The sequence below is a fragment of the Anopheles stephensi genome, chromosome 2, assembly GCF_013141755.1.
Source record: "Anopheles stephensi strain Indian chromosome 2, UCI_ANSTEP_V1.0, whole genome shotgun sequence".
Taxonomy (NCBI): domain Eukaryota; kingdom Metazoa; phylum Arthropoda; class Insecta; order Diptera; family Culicidae; genus Anopheles; species Anopheles stephensi.
The window spans coordinates 8,156,403-8,174,641 of NC_050202.1; the positions used below are offsets into that span (position 1 = coordinate 8,156,403).

At 48.6% G+C, this 18,239-nt stretch overlaps 3 protein-coding genes across 13 annotated transcripts; 1 reads left to right on the top strand and 2 right to left on the bottom strand.

Moving 5' to 3' along the window:
• The first annotated feature begins 575 nt into the window (after positions 1 to 575).
• LOC118503735 (dynein regulatory complex subunit 6-like) lies at positions 576 to 4,070 on the top strand. Its single transcript, XM_036037352.1, has 2 exons — positions 576 to 1,004; positions 1,533 to 4,070. Exons 1-2 carry the CDS (start codon positions 873 to 875, stop codon positions 3,618 to 3,620), a joined length of 2,220 nt encoding a protein of 739 aa, XP_035893245.1. The 5' UTR covers positions 576 to 872; the 3' UTR covers positions 3,621 to 4,070.
• Positions 4,071 to 4,113: 43 nt separating this feature from the next.
• On the bottom strand, positions 4,114 to 6,392 carry LOC118503737. Its single transcript, XM_036037353.1, has 2 exons — positions 5,179 to 6,392; positions 4,114 to 5,108 (listed from the first exon to the last, which is right to left on the bottom strand). The coding sequence occupies exons 1-2, from the start codon at positions 5,938 to 5,940 to the stop codon at positions 4,890 to 4,892; spliced, it is 981 nt and encodes a 326-aa protein (XP_035893246.1). The 5' UTR covers positions 5,941 to 6,392; the 3' UTR covers positions 4,114 to 4,889.
• A 213-nt stretch (positions 6,393 to 6,605) lies between these two features.
• Positions 6,606 to 17,825, bottom strand: LOC118503738 (biorientation of chromosomes in cell division protein 1-like 1). 11 transcript variants are annotated; one of them, XM_036037358.1, is made up of 5 exons: positions 17,669 to 17,825; positions 14,585 to 15,067; positions 14,358 to 14,513; positions 9,806 to 13,669; positions 6,606 to 8,513 (listed from the first exon to the last, which is right to left on the bottom strand). In XM_036037358.1, exons 2-5 carry the CDS (start codon positions 14,820 to 14,822, stop codon positions 8,209 to 8,211), a joined length of 4,563 nt encoding a protein of 1,520 aa, XP_035893251.1. In that variant the 5' UTR covers positions 14,823 to 15,067; positions 17,669 to 17,825; the 3' UTR covers positions 6,606 to 8,208. The 11 variants fall into 11 exon arrangements, with proteins under 11 accessions (XP_035893251.1, XP_035893257.1, XP_035893247.1 ...); XM_036037364.1 differs by having other exon boundaries at positions 6,606 to 8,507; positions 14,585 to 15,071; XM_036037354.1 differs by having other exon boundaries at positions 14,585 to 15,071.
• Between the last annotated feature and the right edge of the window lie 414 nt (positions 17,826 to 18,239).

Below are 18,239 nucleotides of genomic sequence, written 5' to 3' on the forward strand. Positions count from 1 at the left end.
CCCGCAAGGGTCAGCTGATGTGAAGGTTTTGGTTATGATGTGTGTGGACCACCCGGTGGTTTTCATGCTGGGGCATAATTGCAATAGGAAGTGTGGGGAGGTTTGAGAGCGCCATAGGATTCCGTGGATTGTACCAAAGTAAATGATAGGTTAGCGATTCATAGCAGGAGTTCGTCACGAGAATCTCACTGTGAAGCGAAAGTATTCTCACGATATCATATTGCCGATTGGTTATTTAGGCTATAGTCAGAAACTCTTCGAACGTAATCGGAATAGGATCAAAATATCTTGAAGCTCAGAATATCTTCCAAGTTGCTTATTGAAACATGTCCGGAGCTCTGCTAGAAATAATATCAACGGTTTTCCTACCCGCCAGAAAAGAAAAACATTGTCCATCCCTACTGACAACAGTAGTTTTCCCCCTATCAAAACTTTCCTCGGTCTGCTCAGCTGATTCGCGCGTTCATTCGAATCGTTTTCAAAACAATCCCTCTCTCACGCATACTCAGTCGTCGCTACGCAACCTCTCTCTCACACACTGCCACCTTTCGCTTTCGCTCCCTCTCTATCGTATCAGTCAAACGTCAAAAGTGTGGATATAAACAAGAGCCCTTCCACCCCCAGAGATCAAGCTCCAGCAGCAACGCACACATCGTAAACTGACCGTCAACATCAACACCGCCGAGGGTTGGCGTTATCACGGCTGCGGGTTTGTGTGGCCAGCATCAACTGTCGCGCGGTCAAGTACACGGCCACAATCCGTCACAGTGCGTGGTTCCGAGTGGAGGTGGTGTTGATCAACACACACACACACACGGGTTTGCTGGATTCGGTAGACTTCCTGAGCGGCTAGACAGCACAATACGCATATCATGGCGCTCCGTGAGGGACCAGGAATTCGGGGCCTCAGCTTTCAGCGCTCCGAGGAAAAGCGCTCCTATCTGTCCTCCTTCAGTAGCAGCTTCGATGAGTTTGGCCCACCGTACGCGGATCTACCGATGGAGGTAAGTTTGTACCTTGCGCGGTTGTGTGTTTTGAGTTTTCTCCCCCACCAGAGACTTTGGGTCACGAGACCTAGCCTCGCAGCAAAAAAAAAAACGCCACAAGAAGCGAAGACGGTGATAACGCAATGTTATGAAAGTGATTAAACTACACGCAATCCTTCGGAAGAGAGGAGGAACATAGGAAAAGATAGTATTAACATCGTATCGTTAAAGATCGAATGTGATAGTAAACATCCCGCTTCTGCGAAGATATGTCCCCCCGGATGAAGATAATAAATGTGACGCAAGGGGGTTTTATCTGGCCCGCAAGATTTATGCTGACTAATATAGCAAGCAAACGAAGACCGTGTCTCAAAATCATCCGAGTAGGCGATGATGCGGCGATGAAAACCTCTCTCGATGCAGCTGCTGTTGATGGGATTTGATATCGGTCCCTTCGCGTTGGAAACTGTCTCCTCTGCCCACTATGCAACCAGCCAACCCACAATGACACACGTAATAATCCCCATTTTCTCACTTTCTTTTTAGATATTGGTTAAGATTTTCACCTACCTGGCACCGTCCGATAGACGCGAGGCCAGCCAAACGTGTCGCCGTTGGTGTGAAGCATCGCGCCACACCGCTTTCCTCGCCAACTTCTGGCTCGTGCTGCACCGGCAATCGTTCGACGTGAACGTGCCACCGGTTCGGGATCTGCTGCAAAGCTTCCTCCACTTCCCAAACATCCAGCTGTCGGAGGTGGACTTTGAGCGGATCGGCAACTTCTTTACCCAGTTCGGGCCACACATCCAGCGGATCGTGTTTCAGGCGTGCGAAATACAGGAACGGGACATGATAGCAATCCTCCGCTGTCTGCCAGCACTTCGCTCCCTGACGATCGGGTCCTGTCGCGATCTGTTCATGTGTGTGCGACTGTTTGACGATCCCGCCGAACGGGAGCAACTGCGACAGATCCTTGCGAACGTTACCGAACTCTCGCTCAACCACATTCAGTACCTGTCGGATGGAATTCTGCACCGAATAGTGGACATAATGCCCGGGCTGCGCGTACTCGACCTGGCCGGATGTCACATATCCTTCCACCAGGGTCTGTATCGGAAGTTTTACACCGGCGATGGCAAACAACCGTCGGAGTCGGTGCTAACCTTCCACTACATCTCGCAGCTGATAGACGAGCGGAAGGCATCGCTAAGGGCGCTCGATTTCAGCGAAACGCTGGTGGACGACAGTGCGCTTGAAGTGTTGGCCGGCATGAGTCCGGCGCTGTGTCTCGAAAGGCTGGAGCTGAACCGTTGCGAGCAGCTTTCGAACCGAGGCCTGGGTAGACTGATTACCGCCCACGCGACGCATCTGCAGCACTTGAACCTCTCGAAAACGTACCGCCTGACCGATGCCTGTCTGTTGCAGATTTGTCGCGAGTTGGCCGGATTGCGCGTACTAAAGATGCGGAAGTGTCGCGCCCTCAGCAATCAGGGTGTGCGTGAGCTGGGGCAGCTTGCTTCCCTCGAAGTGCTGGACATTTCCTACTGCAAGGAAGTGAATGGGGCAGGCATTCTCGAAGGCATCGCGTCCAGGCCGAATCACACGCTGCGCGAACTTCGGGTGCAGGGGTTAAATCTTTGCGAACAGTCCATCATTGCGATTGCGGAACATCTATCGGCACTGCACGTGCTCGACCTCGGCTACTGCTTCCATGCCGTCTCGGACCTTTCCGTGCAGTTCATCATCCGGAATCTTGTGCGGCTGAAGGAGCTCGATCTGGAAAACTGCGGCAAGCTATCGGACGAAGGATTGACGGGTTTGGGAATGCTGGCGAAAATCGAACGTCACGAACAGCGGAAGTCTGGCGCACGTGCTGCTGAGAATGCAAACGCTCAACCAGACGAAGATCACCCTCCGGAACCGGTACCGGAACCTGCACAGGTACCGGTAGCACCTGCACCTCACATGCGCATCTCGCTGCGTAGCCGTGCGGAACAGGAAATCGTCGAGGATGCTGAGCGGAAAAAGCTGCTCCTGGAGGCAATGCAGCGCAAGGACAGTCTGCAATCGGCACATACCGATTCTGGGTCGTCCTTTAGCGGGCATTACGTCGGTCGGCTGCAGCAGCTAACCATTCTCAATCTAACCGGTTGCAACGGGCTGACGGACGTGACGCTGATGTGCAATTTCCGGATCGCCGGCCTTCGCCAACTATCCCTGGCCCGGTGTCAGCAAATTTCGTACGACGGGATACGCGCGATGGTGCAGGGATGCCCCGCGGTCGAACAGCTCGATCTCAGCGAGTGTCACAACATCAGCGATCGAGCGGTCGAACAGATTGTCGTCCATCTGCGCCGGCTGCGCACACTCAGCCTACGGCGCTGCTACCAGCTGACCGACTTTAGTCTCGATCATATCGCCTGCCATGGGCACCGGTTGCGTGAGCTTGATGTGCGCGGTTGCAAGCACATGTGTGCGGATCCGGCCATGCGGCTGGTGAATTTGCCCCTGCTGACAACGATTCTAGCCGGCAGACAGGATGAAGCTGCTAACGGGGCGTTTGATGCGGCGTTTACGACCATGCCAACGCCTCCACCCCTACCGCCTGCGCCGCGCCTTTCGATGCGCTTTTAACAGGAAGTGGGTATGGTTGGGCCTGCTGCTGCTGTTCGATGCCGGATGTATGGTGCTGATGGCATCGTGGCTAGCTGGTTAGTTGCTATGGCAATTGCGCTGGTTGCTTGCTGTACATACTGGATGCGATCGTTGGGGATAGACATCATCATCAAGTAAAAAGCCTGAAAGAAGAAGATCGTTTTTGAAAACGCTATCGACCAGTGCCATTTGTTTTACCTTCTCTTTTGCTTTCTCGGTATCGTTATCGCGAAGAGGAGAAATCAACTTTAACATCGAACATACACTAAAAGTTTGTATAATAGTAGTATAGTGGAACCCTCCGTTTATCCGGGTGCGCTATTTATCCGGGTGCGCTGTTTATCCGTGCTGTTATACTGAAGCTGTGTGTATACCTAAATTCCGTTTTAAAAAAATAAATTATCGCTTCCCCTATGATTACACACGTGATATTATCGTTACACTGTTTGAAAATCAAAAAGAACCGAGCTTGTTATGTTTTTTCTTCGCTTTTTGACACATTTTGCCGTATTTACTAACGTATTTACCCTACATTCAGATTTATTGCTCTCGGAACGGTTTTAGTTTTTGGTTGTTTGCTTTGTAAATAATGTTGTTTCCTTGTTTTTGCTTGCTTTCTACATCTAATCAAACGTCCCGTCGTAAGACTGACTCTTTGTAGCATTGTACCAGCCTTAACTATATACACATACACACACTAACGGAATTAAATAGCCAGAAAGAAAAACCAAATCTAAACCGTAACGTCCTTTTTGTTCGTTGTGTGCAGCAAACAGTGTAGAACGTCGCGGTAAAATTAGTAAGCACACGCGTACAATCGATTAAAAAAAAGCACACACAAACACGCATCAACTTATGTAAATGAAACGAAAACTACTGCACAAATAAATATGTTTTAAAATGGCACTAAACAATGAGAACAAATTAAATACACTCCCAAATAATAAAAAACACTTGAACGAAATCGTGAAACACTGGAAAGGACGAATAAAAACAATCGTACGTACGAAGCACACAACACTCACGGAAGAAGTCGCTTCCTTCTCCCTTTTTTTCCGATCGTTACTCCTACCACTGGCGATCGTTAAACGATCTTTTGCTGAGCAAAGGCGCGCAGAAATCTCTAAATCTTTTTTTAATTGGCCGTTTGTTTTTGCCCCCGGTTTAAAAACGCCACTTGCCATCCTCGCATCGTTGGTGTTACGGTGTCCTTTCGCCCGGTTTGATGCCATAGAGTTTCTTCCGTCTCTACCCATACTCGGACTGTATGGTAAGGGAAAACTCTCCCTTCGAATGGATAAACGTACCGTGGTACCAAAGCCGCGTATCGACAAGCAGCGCATCACCCGGCTCGACGTAGAAGCTAAAGCTGCGACATTCCGCATCACACTCGGGCGTCGGTGCCAGGATCCAGCTCTTGTTGCCACGCAACTGGGCCTGCCACATCAACCGGGGGATGTAATCGATCTGGGGGAACAAAAATCATCTCAGTAATCCATGCGTAATCGACAAGCCGCATCACACCCAGCCTACTTACATGCATCACAGCACCTTGTTCGTACCCGAGAAACACAAAGTCCGTGTTTGGCATCTCGGCATCGTCCGGCAGGAAGTGTGGCTTCGGGTAAAGCTTCCGCAGCTCTGCCAGCACCGCCGGGTTGCAGTTGCTCCATCCAACGTACCACGGTTGCTGGCCCGCCCGAAATTCGGCCCGCTCGTCCGACATCCGGAAGACATCGCGCAACGTTTGGAAGTTTGATTTGAAGTGCAAAAACTGGCAATCCTCGTGCAGACTGTCCAGCGCGGCCGGATGCTTCAGGTACAGATCCTTCAGGAACGTGTAGTTCAGCAACCGTACCGCTGGCCAGTGGGACACCGCCCGCTTTATGATGATCGGCCGGGAAGAGTACGCGTACGGTTGGAATTCTTCCCGGGTCAGGTTTTGCAGTATGATTGGCCGGTCAACGCCGCGGCAAAAGTCACAGTTCGATACGGGACGGGTTGCCTCCCAGATGAGATAGTTGTTTGGCACGATGCAGCGCATCCCGAGGGCTAGCTCGAGAAAGCCGGCCAGAAACGGTGTGATGATGAAGAGTACCACCACAAATATGGCACTGTACACGATCGCCAGGATGCCGTCGTTCTGCGGGAAGAACCGGGGCGCACGGTAACCGATCGACTGCTTGAACGCTTCCTCCATGTCCCGTTCGGTGATGCCGCGGTTCGTACGCAGCACCTCATTGCTGAGCAGATGCAGCTTCTGCAGGAGTATCTGATCGCACAGCTTCACACGATCCATGGCATTATCCGGAAGCTATTGGTTGCTCTTTCTGCTCCTCTCTCTCTCCCTCTCTCACTCACTCTGGTCAATCTACAGCTAATGACTTTGTGCGTCGTCTGGTGGAAGCGCGTTGAGGATACTGCTTAAAGGTGTGCGGTTACCGACCACCGGCAACCAACAAGTACAGGCCATCTACCCGTTTTGCTTTACGTTTTGTGCGTATCGGGGAACAACCGTGTGTGAGGTGGCACCACGACCCGATTGGAGTTGTCCTTCCGTTTGAGCTATATTTTCTTAACTTTGCTGAGATACCACCGTTTCCCAGCTATTCGTCCGCCGTACCGCGTTGTTTGTTCGATAAAATCTATAGTTACGAGCCATTATTATCTAGAAAAAAAATAGGACAAAATAGGAATTCACCCATCCAGACGGAGAATGCTGGATGTTTTGCCTTTCAACTCATCGCCAATTTGACAGTCATGACAGACCGTGCGATGTTTTTCGTAGCTGTCAAAACGACTGCATCGCTGCATGCCCCGCTGACAAGCTGAATAGCAGACGCACAACAAGGGTTCAAATATTGCTTATTTAGCATACCAATTTCGATTATACTTTTTTAATTGTAATTGTTGTTTTTGTCCTATATGATAACAAGAAAAAAAATCAACATAAATTCAATTTCAATTTCCAGTGTAATTTTTATTTACCCATATCGTAAAACATTCGCGCAATATGCTAGGGTGCTACGAAATAGAAGTGGTTTTTGTTTGCTGTATCGATAAAGTATAGTATTGTTTACCGCCAAATTTGCTGCGTGTTTATTTAAAGTTGCTTTTTTGCTTTTTTTCTTTTCCTTGCTACTTTTATCATACTATGCATACATAATAATTATTATATTTTCACACCTGAATAGCGTTCTGTGAGAAAGAACACTATCATTATTATTAGCCACTGTTGCTCGCAACTATTCCACTCCAAAACCCATACACGCGCCTATTACGCGCAAGAATATTTGAGTTCATACTAGGGGAAAACATTTTATCGCAAATGGGTGAATACTTTCTGAATGTTTCTTTTCGCGTATCCGTCGCTGGTTTGAGAGTTGATTGATTATTTTTATCTATTGATCTCTGGTTTTATCTCCTGCGCGTGTACGACAATTGCATACGGTATTTTTTTTTTCTAGATGGCCAATGCAAACACTGTGCCACCCCCACCCACCGGTAATAGTGTTCAGCCTTTTCTTGTTCGAGTGTAACGATATTGTAATTAACGATAAACTTTATATTATATTATGCACTACTACTGCTGCACGCACTACTGAGCGGCCGCCAACCGATGCTAGGATTATTAATCGATTTTGGCGTTTTACACTCTATTTTGAGTGTGCGTGTGTGTGTGTATCTATTATGGAACATTGGGAACAGTTTAGGAGAGATTGAACACCAAACGATCGTTTGCAGTGTTGCGTTCCGTTCATCAATCACACACACACACACACTCGCAACTAACTAACAACATCAATTGAATGTTTAACTGCACATACAAGACATTATTTGATCGATCACTGGTTCTAGCCGCGGCGTACGGCGTTTACGTTTTTAGTGAATATTTCCTCATTAATGTTTTTTTTTTCTTCACTCTCTCAAGGTGTACCGTCCTCTTAAGAATTGCGCATTCGCGAAGGATATTCAAAACAACATCCATTTCAACCAGAACAACACAATAAAATGTGGTCATCAACCGCATACACACACGTAAGGCATGGCTTTTTTTCTCGATCGGAACTCAACAAAACAAAGCATCGCAATCTGGATTGGTTCTGAATCCATGACCCTGGATGAATTAAAGAAAATCCTTCCTTTCAGCCAGGAATGGAAGGCTACAAAAACAAACACGAAGGTAAAACAATTCCCCTATTGTGGGTTCAAACTGGCAGATTCCTAAATAGCGACGGAGAGGAACAACGCTCTAAAGGTACGGCGACGGCGGCGGAGCACACACGCCGGCACAACTTTTCTGTCGTAAACCGCTGCATTTTGTATGCAGCTACCTTCTTACACCATTACTAGCTCGGTTAATGCGTCGGATAAATTTATGTTAGAAGCGTTCTACCGATAATAGGACAGAAGGTTAATTATTGCTAACTATTTACAGCTGTACACATTACGTTAAAAGTTAATGCAACTATCGTTACATTGCGCGAAACAGAAGTACACACATATTCCATTAGCTTGCACGGTGGTGTTCCTACACACATTCTAAATGGTAGTAATGCCGCCCTTACTACCCCCGGCTATACGTTCGTACCAGCATCGTGGAGGGAAGATGATGCTGATCGTTCACCCGGTAGTAGTTCTGGTAAGCCATGTGATGCTGCGGGCGACGGATCCGTTGCTGTTGGTGTTGTATGGCAGCAGCGACCGGTGCCGGTGGTGGTGGTTGCAAGAGCTCCAATCTTCGTGCAAGCGACGAAGAAGATCCGTCCGCTCGGGGAAGACTTATTTCGCCGCCGCTCACTACAGCACCAGCTGATGGTGGTGGTGGTGGTGGTGCCTTAGAACCTGTACCTTTACCAATCACACCTGTACCTTTCATACGGAACAACGACAATAAAGTAAAGCATTATAAATCTTAACACAACCGATGTGCATTACATTAGCCATTACGGTACGGTAGCGCAACACGACGTGGTACATTTGGTCTCCCTTGTGACTGATTCAAGGGTCGGAACATCACCTTTCTCCCCGCTCTACACATCCCTCATCACAACCAACATATATGCATATTTATCTAGTTTACGCTAGGAGTGGTCTACTCCTATCGACTTTAAACTTAATTCGATTGGATTTGTTTACATTTATTTAACGCTTAAACAGTCTTTTCCTTTTCACAGAGGACGCTTACATTACGCTAAAGGCAATATTAAAATCTTTAATGCAGCAAAACATTATTCACGGCTTAAACAGAAAAAGCTACATCACTAATCAAATCACGAACCAACCAACCAGCCCAGAGCAAGGGGGAACATGGAACAGAAATCCTTTGCCCCCTTTTGTTCCGTGCGAAGGAACTATGTTGATCAATCTTCTTCTTCTTGGGTGGGGCACTACAACCTCGAGAGGAGCCTCGGCCTGCCATTTCTGGCTTTCTGTGACTGGATTTTACCCGTACCAAGGTAGTCAAAGCCCTGCGTGTACGGGGAGGTGGTCCGAATGGGATTTGAAACCCCGGGTCCTGCCGTACGAAGACCGGCGCCGCTGTCGCCTCGGCCACCGGACCACCCCAATCAAGATCATTCTAGATCAAAGAAAATGACCCTGTGGTGGGACAAAACGATGGGAATGACGAATAGAAAAGAAGTCCACAGCGCAGGCCCAAGGTATTCAAAAGACGAAGATATAAAATCAAACGGTCGAGAAAATGAAAAGAAAAGAGACAAAAAGAGACGAAAATCAGTGAATAAGTTAAAAGTTAGAAAAGAAAACGAAAGAAATGAAATCCAATCCAACACAACCAGCTACTGGGGGGGGGTTACAGGAGTTCCACCAAAAAAAAGGAATAAAAAATCTGAACGGGAAGCACGATGATGGTACTCGGGTCCACCATTTTCTTTTGCTCGAATAATGGTTAGTAAATGGTATTAAAAAATGCCACAATAATCCAACACACTGAAATCCAACTCAAACCAAGGTAGTAAGTCAAAAGGCCCTGCTCCTATCTTACGACTTTCAATCCCCGATAGCAAAATCAGCCCGGGGGTCTTAAATGAATACTTAAGATAGTTTTGCCAGGCGAAAAGAATGAAACCATCAAAAGTATTATTGGTTAGCTTAAAAGCTTGTTACTTCAAAACACCAGACCAAACACTACCAGAACATACCTTTCGAATCGTTCCGCTTGCGAACGGCGGTCGACGCGTTAGCCTTCCGGGACATGGCACTAACACCGTTGGCAGCTTCCGCCGCTTTACGTTTCCTTCGCGTGCTGATCGGTGAATAGTCTACATCGCGCGTATCATCCCCGTCGTCTTCGTCGATAAAATCATGATCATCCTGCTGGTGATGGTGGTGATGCTCCGGTAAGGTTGCTAACCGTTTCGGCAGATGCATGCCATACTCCTGCGTGCCGCTTCCGGTGCCATGATGCCCGGACGCGGAGACGGACGAGGAGCGCGACGTGGCGGTTGAGTTCGGAGGACTCCAGCGGCTATTCGAGTGCCCCCCCGCCATATCGGTGTCGGCAGTGGTGGTACGTTTCCTTGCTGTGGCGGTGGTGGTACGACGCTGATGAGCAGAGGTCTGCCGGGTGCCGCTACTGTCGCGCGACGGCACCACCGCATCCTGCTTCCGCTTCTTTCCACGGCGCGCCTTCGAAGACACTACAACCGAACCCGAATCGAGTGACGCGGCCGAGGAAGAGTGTGACAGTGCTCGGCTTCTGCTGCTGGTGCACAACGAGGAAGCGGAATGAATAGTACTTCTACTGCTGCTGCTGCTGCTGCTGCTGCTGCTGCTGCCGCTACTACAGCTCCCGGTACTGCTGCACGAATAATCATCCTCCGCGGCCAGGGGGACCGTCGGATCTAACTGTCCGTGTAGGGCGGCGGCCGTCTCACGGCGCCGCTTGTTCACCAGTGCCGCTTTGCGCTTTCGCTGCAAATTGTCCGCGTAGTCCGTGCCTCGGTCCGTTGGTCGGATGCGTTCCCGCAGCCCCGACTTGCGCCGCTTCACGTACCGATACATGGACGCATTCCGGTCGGACAGCGCGTCGGTCGGTGGTGGCGGTGCCATATCATGCGAGGAATCGTCCACATCACCGTAGTACGCCTTACTGTTGCAGTGATTGTTGTTATTGTAGTGGTGATGGTTCTGCAGCTGTTTCCGCACCGTGTCCCGACCATCGTCCGGTTCTGCCCGCGCGTTATCCCCATCACCGTCATCCAGCACCGATTGATGGCGCGATTTTTTGCGATGCCCTGACCGCCGCTGCTGCTGGTGCTTTGTCGTGGCACGCCGATGATGATCCTCGTCGCTCGCTTCGTCCTCGTTCTCGTCATGGGCACCTTTCGCTGACTTTTCGCTGCCTTTTTTACCGCTACGTCGCCGCCTTTTCGTCACTCCCCGCTCTCGGTGAGACTTGTTTGCACCAGTGCTGCTGCTGTTGCGCGTCCGTGATTTATCGCCGCGTCTTCTCCGCTTCGGTGCGATGACCACATCGCTCCCGGTGGCCGTACTATCTTGATCGTTAAAATCACTATCCTGCTCGGCCACGCCCTCGTCCGGAAGGTAGCTGCGGTCGGATTCAGCCTCTTCCGCCTCACAGCCACCATCGTTGATGAAGTCACTGTCCGTATCTTCCTTTTTGCTGCGGCCTTTGCTCTCCTTCTTACGGCGCCGCCGGTACGCCGCTGATTCCCGCGACCCATAACCGTTCTGTGTGGCTTCTTCTTCCTCCTCCTCTTCCTCTTCTTCCTCCTCTTCTTCTTCAACATCCTCTTCGTAATCTTCCTCTTCTTCCTCCTCTTCACTAGCCACGTCTTTTTCATCATCGCCCGCAAGCTCCTCCTCATCTTCATCGTCGGACGCGGGTTCAAAGTCTGCGTCCCGCTCATATTTCGATTGTTTCACACTAATTTCATCATCGTTTTCCTCCAAATCATCACACTGCGGGTGGGCCGTTTCTGTTTCCACTTCCTCTTCCTCCTCCTCCTCCTCCTCCTCCTCTTCCTCTTCCTCAGCTTCCTCTTCCTCGTCTTCCTCCTGTTCCTCGTCCTCTTCTACTGCCGCTTCACTATCCTGCTCCATGGGAGCATTTTCACCGTCACTCGACGTCTGCTCCTTCCTGCTACCGCCAGTCTGCTGCAGCCCTTTCGCCTTGCTCACTTCACCGCCCTTGTCCGACGGTGCGTTCATTTCCTCTATCTGGCGGAACAGTTGCGATTGCCGTTTGCGCAGTATATCCATCATCGGTTTAGTGTAACCCTTGATGTAGCCCTCGCTTTCCGTATACTCTAAACCACCGCCCAGGCTGTGCCCGCGCGACTTCCGTTCCAGAAGCTCCTGTATCGCGTACGTAGGCTTCCCCGAGTAGCGAATAACGGTTTCCTCCATCTTCTCTGCCCGCAAAAACTCCTTCTCTGCCCGATCGCGTGCAATCTGATCTGCGTCGGTCGCAAAGATGTCTTCGCACGAAAACGGTTTCTCTTTCTTGCGCGTGCATACCGTTGTAGCGGCGCTCGGTACCGATGCGGCCACGGTCCCGTCGGTCGCCGTGGCGGAGGAGGTGACGGTGGTTGTTGCTGGTGCGTGCGAATTCCTACCATTCACATCGCTACGCTTTGAACGAAGATTTTTCGGCGAAGACGCTTTGCTGTGCAGCGTGCTCTCGCGGTACGGGATGAGTGCGCCCAGCTTCATGAGCGACTTGACATGGTTGATTTTGTTCGTTATTTCTGCCTCGTCCTGTGCTGTCAACGGTTCACTCAGCTGTACGATCGCATTCACGTCCAATCGCAGCGGTTGGCTTCGGCTCACCGGACAGCTCAATCGCTTCAGTTCCTTGTAAAACAACGACTTACAGTACTGATAGTCGGGTCGCTCGTCGTACGTCAGCTTTCCAACGTACGCCAGGAACTCGCCGAGATACGCAGGACAGTCCTCGCCGTAGATCAGGCGCAACATCTCCCGCACATCTGTCATAAAGTATTCCTTCATCCGATGCACCTGCTCCGGCTGGTTCAGCAACTTTTCATCCTTCCAGGGCAAAAAGCCACGGCTCCAGTACACGAGGTTGTACCCCAGACACTCCAGATCGCTGCGCCGGGCATGCGCTCCCATGTGTGCGTCCCGCGAGGTAAACTCCATCGTACCATCGTGCGCTCGACGCTGATCCATACAGAACGGTCTGTGCCGGTCGGTTGAATCGACAAATTTCGACGCCAGGCCAAAATCGATCAAGTGTATCCGTTCCTCGGCCGGCGTTGGCTCTTCCATCGGTGCCTTTGGTAGTGAAGCACGCTTCAGTTCCTGCCAATGTGCTTCTTCGGTGGCTGCTTTCAGCTCCTCGTATCCTGAACGCCGCGGTGAAATGGAACAACTGAACGATGCATCGTCTTTCCGCCTTCGACCACGTTTTTTTGGCAGATTGGCCCTCGATCGGGCTGTAGCAGAAGTGACCGTCCCGCTATCGATGCTACCGGTACGTTCATCTTCATCGCTTAGATCACGATAGGTGACCGTTTTCAGTGGACGCAGATTGCGCGTACGGGTACACATTTCCTGCTCCTGGTGATAGTAGAGCCCATTTTCCTGCAAATTTGCACCGCCACTTCCGTTAACCATCAGCTCAGCTGAAGCTTTCTTGCCACGTTTAGTCAACTTTCCTTCTGGCAGTGTAACGACACCATTCGTACGATGGTGGTGATGATCGTCCGTTCCGTTCTGGTCATTGGACAGACGGCTGGTTGTACTGGCCGGGCCTGCTGGTCCCTCCACCGTTCCGATCATCAAGTTTTCTGCCTTTATGTCCGAATGCACATAGCCCTGGTCGTGCAGGTGTTGCAGCACGTCCAGTATTTGGCAGGCGATCACAGGAATGCTTTTCGGGTTGACCCGTTTGTTCTTAATTAGCGAGTGCAGATCTCGCTGGTAGCGCTTGAGAATGAGAAAGCGATAGCGTACGTTTTCGAACAAATGCGAGCCGGATGCAATGTATTCGGGCATGCCCGGTGGTATGATGCTGGTTTCTAGAAAAAGGAAAAAAAAAATATTATATTAATATTCTCATACATTTTAAATGATCAGCGAAGTTATGGAAGCCAAAACAAGTCAAGTAGTTGAAAGGCAAAAACAATTTTGTTTTTGTTTGTAATTACCCAAACCGGTAAAACTGATTCTCACAAGAAGTCCCACAAATAAACAAGCGCCTCTGTAAGCGTGTGTGAGTGTGCGCATTTAAACTGCTCGAGCTGCTGCTCGAATGCTAGACCGTTTGCCGGCTGATTTCACTTGCAGTCCGTCTGTTTACAAACAGCTGATTCACTTGACAGCTACTCCGCTGTGATCGATTGGTTTGCAGGGGCTTTCCGATCGTAGTGTTTTTGTACATTTGTTTACATTACACGCCAGATCACCCTAGGTTTATTGGAGTTGCTGTCTGTACGCGGCAGCACATACACTATCTCACAGCACATTGTTTATTGTTTGAAAAGCACTTAAGTCAAGGAATACTTTTGTGCAATTGTAATAAAGTAGCAAACTTACATTCCCATTTCAATGCACAAAATGAATGGCAGCAAAACGCTCCATTCGCAACAAGACACTACAGATACGATATGAAATTACACACTATTCTACTCGCTAGTAGGTAAAGATCAATGACTAGTGTATTTACGTCACAAAGCACGTCATTTTGTCGCTTCTTTGTAAACTTACCCGTTCGTTTGGCGGTGTTGAGCAAACAGTGTATCTCGACGAACAGTGGCCCATTAGAGTGGGGCTCAATTTTCACCACATACTTTGCATTCTCGCTCGTCACGGGTGTGTTGATGTCATCCGATGCAAGAAATATTTCACCGAAGCTTCCTTTCCCTGGAAAAACCAACCTCACCATTACACTATGGTTCACACGAGACTATAAAAATGCGTCGAATTCTACATACCAATAGGTTTACCGATACGCCACTGTTTTAGCGTCAGATCCATCAGCAACGTACCGTCCACAAACTCTTTGCTGAGCGTGAACTCACTCGCACTGATGTTGGGCGAGGACGGCTCGGCATCAACCGCCGGCGTTGTATCTGCCGGACCATGCTGATGTTTCATGCGCTTTGGTGGCGTCTCGAACTGCTGCAACCGGTCAGCGTCAACGATGGCGGCCGCTGCATTCCTTTTACCCATGTTGTATCTGTGTGTATGGTTGTGATGATACCGAAATCTTCCTTATCACCTCAACAACAACAACCGGGTAGGCACCGCACGCACACTACCCCACCAACAACCACTGGATTGCCGCACGGAAGTTTTGGTTCAGTTTACACGGGCCACAACAACACCATTGAATACTGTTATTAGCTGTACGGCGAGCGAACACAACACTGTTTTATCTTCTTAGCTCATTTTTCACACACTTTCATATTCATCTTCTTGCTTTACAATAACAAAAAAAAAAGAAACAATTGGAACGGAGAACAAGAAATTAATATATGGCCGTAGGGCGAGACAAAACAAATCATTCCACAATTTTTATCGAACGAGGTAGAAATAAAAACAAACTTTTGCAAACCAAACACCCACTGTCCATTTATCGATTCGCTCACAGGCACACACGGACTGGTTCCAGTGGCAGCAGCAATGCAATACGCATGGACAGGAATTAGAACACGCGCACAGGAAGAGACAGAAAGATCCATCTAGCAACCATGCTATGCCATCCTATGCTACCGAACGTAAGAAGAATCAAATATCCGAATCCGCGGGCGACATAGGAATCCTGAACACACGCACGCACGCACGAACACACGCGGAAGCGGACAGCATCTCTTCTTTGGCAGCAGCAGTTTCGAGCATTCTTGCTTCGCCTGCCTTATTAACGGACGTTTTGCTTTGTGGCTCTTCTTAACGCATACACACACACGTACAGTCAGGCAGCGAGATGTAAAGAGGTGCAAAGCAACCGCTGGATTACCAAAGCAGACCACTGCGACGCGACAGCATATATTCTCTTCCTTTTCTTCTTCTTGTAGTGTGTGGTACACCAAATTTAACAGGGTCAGACGGGTTCACCAGCATAGAGGCTTCTTTTGTACTACGCTAAACAGGTTTTCAAGGTTTTCCATCACACGCACGAAGGCGGATTATGGAGACAACGGTGAAAAGCAATCCTTTTTCGATTTATTTCACTTAAAAAACTATACTTTATCAACTAGATCACTTCGTTAACATATCTCCACGAGTGAAAGGAACCGATGTATGACACACACATACTCGATGCTACAAGAGTTGACTTTAAACGCATACACACGCATAGATACACAGCCAAGCACCACAGATGACGGTTGGTTTGAAAAACATTCTGTTATGTCAAACCGCGGCTTTCAACAATTTCGACCACACAATGGTTCGAGCGTGATTCGAGTACTTTTTGTTCGCGCAGACATTTGTTGTACGACAAGAAAAGAACGCTTTTATGGAAAATGCATTCTATTCTTTATAAAATACCCTTCATCGCTTGTGTAAATATGCTGCCTGCTATTCATTTGGTATAACCATGACCACACACACACACACACACACACGTTCGTGACATACACACAAATTCCCAATTTGCTGCTGTCTTTCAGCGATTCACGAGAACTCTTCCTGATGATGCGAAATCACTGTGAAATCCTACCAAAGCGCACTTGAACTATGGTAACGCACATTGTAATCCATTTTTTCTTTTCCTTCCTTCGTTTGCACTTCAATCATCCGTTCTACACACACACACGCGGATACTCATCCATATTATCGCTACCGGGAAACGAGCTGCGAAACCGTTGTCGCGCCGTATACCAACACAATCCGCGTTTGCTTATGTGCGTGCGCGTATGCGCGTGTGTGTGAAGGTAATGTAATGATAATCTTAGCTAAACATACAAAATCGATGAGATGGAAATCGGTTGAAAACATTCACGCACTGCCCTACCTTAACGAACTGAGGAGCACTTTTACACTACTTTTTCTTGCGAAGCTGCCTGAAACAAAACTGTTTCGCCAATTTCATCATCTCGTTTTGGGCGAGAAAACAGTATGCGGCCATCGAAAGCGCACGTACGTCTTCTTCGTCTGGCTTGTAATTTCCTTTTGCTTTCATGCAGAGCATCCACCGCGCACACACACACACATATATGTACCGCTCTTTCTACCCACAGCGGCATAGGGAGCAAGAGAGAACGCTACAGGGTTGAGTTCTCTTTCGTTCTTTCGAAAATCGACTCATTGCGAGAGTGGGATAAAGATACAAAGATGGACGCGCAGCATAGCCAGACATCGCTCACAGCACACATACAGCAAGCGATCCACTTTTCCGTTGACTCGCGAGAAAGAGAGACACTGCCTTGGCTGTGCTCCTGTTGTTGATGTTATTCTCGCCTTTAGTTTCCTTCTCGTATGTTCAGTCATTGCCTATATTACAGCCCTCTGTAGCAAGCGCACAGCACGGCACACCGTCGCAGTCGCCATTGATTTGTGACGCTTGAAATCACCCTTTTCTCCGCACCGCATCTGATGGTTTTCCCTAAACGAATGAGCCAAGGACGATATTCCAATTTCAGACCACCAGCAACCGCAAACTGGACCTCGCATTACTTCCGGCTCGTGGTCATGTTCAGGTACGGGCGTTGTATAGCCTAGCAAGAATGCTTAGAACCGGACGGTAAGCAGGAAGTCGGAAAAACAGCGCAGCCATGTTCTGCTCAGCTCTAGTCTTGTTTGGAAGTTGTTTTATCGACAGAATCGGCTCGATGATACACTGTTGCAACTACAGTCATCGAATCGTGTTTCGTAGTAAGTTGCACCACACAAACGCTGCTACCTTCTCGGCAGGAACAATCACCCACCGCCACTCACACTACCTGCCCGATCATGCACATAGCTGCCACCAATTAACACTGAATTTCGTCTTTTTCCCGTACGCTTCGTGCAGCAAACCGTCGATCACAGCTAGGTCAAACGATGCGCTTTCTTTTTTACAGCAACCCATTTACCTTTGCACACTTCCGCGATGTGAAAACCCTAATTTTCGTTCACGACCAATCGTACCAGACAAAAAGGTAATTCCACTTGCAACACACATACACACGCACACGAGCAGAGTTTTTTATTCGGCAGCAAGAGCGTTTGTCAAATTTGGCTTGACAGAAGAAGAAGCAGAAGTCGCATTGACGTTTCTTCAGCGGGCATTGTTTACGTTTTTGTTCTAGATTTTCCTAAATTTTTGAGATTTATTTCACCAAAAGTTGATGAATTTTGGTTTCTTAAGATGTTTCGAGGAGGAAAACAGCCTGATGAAAGCGAAATGATGGTTATGGGGTTATTACACGACGGATTTTTCATCGGTGATTTTCTGTCAAAACGCCTTTGACAGATAAATGCCGGTCTGAAAAAATGAATTCGTCATGCTGAATTCAGATTTCGATCGCGCTGGTTTTTTTCTGTCAAAGTGAGGATTGTTTACATTTTGGATGCGTTGTTTTGCCTTGCAATTTTCCTCCAATTTTTTTCCAGTTTAGTTCATGCGATATATGAGTTTAATAAAATGAATATAGAAGACGATGT

What these genes read in the sequence shown, in the direction of transcription:
- LOC118503735 (XM_036037352.1), top strand. Translation starts at nt 873, where the DNA reads ATGGCGCTCCGTGAGGGACCAGGAATTCGGGGCCTCAGCTTTCAGCGC. An exon ending in ACGCGGATCTACCGATGGAG is followed by an intron (nt 1,005 to 1,532) that starts GTAAGTTTGTAC and finishes CTTTCTTTTTAG; the next exon opens with ATATTGGTTAAGATTTTCAC.
- LOC118503737 (XM_036037353.1), bottom strand. Translation starts at nt 5,940, where the DNA reads ATGGATCGTGTGAAGCTGTGCGATCAGATACTCCTGCAGAAGCTGCAT. An exon ending in AACAAGGTGCTGTGATGCAT is followed by an intron (nt 5,109 to 5,178) that starts GTAAGTAGGCTG and finishes TTGTTCCCCCAG; the next exon opens with ATCGATTACATCCCCCGGTT.
- LOC118503738 (XM_036037358.1), bottom strand. Translation starts at nt 14,822, where the DNA reads ATGGGTAAAAGGAATGCAGCGGCCGCCATCGTTGACGCTGACCGGTTG. An exon ending in GCGTATCGGTAAACCTATTG is followed by an intron (nt 14,514 to 14,584) that starts GTATGTAGAATT and finishes TGGTTTTTCCAG; the next exon opens with GGAAAGGAAGCTTCGGTGAA. An exon ending in CAAGCGGAACGATTCGAAAG is followed by an intron (nt 8,514 to 9,805) that starts GTATGTTCTGGT and finishes TCCGTATGAAAG; the next exon opens with GTACAGGTGTGATTGGTAAA.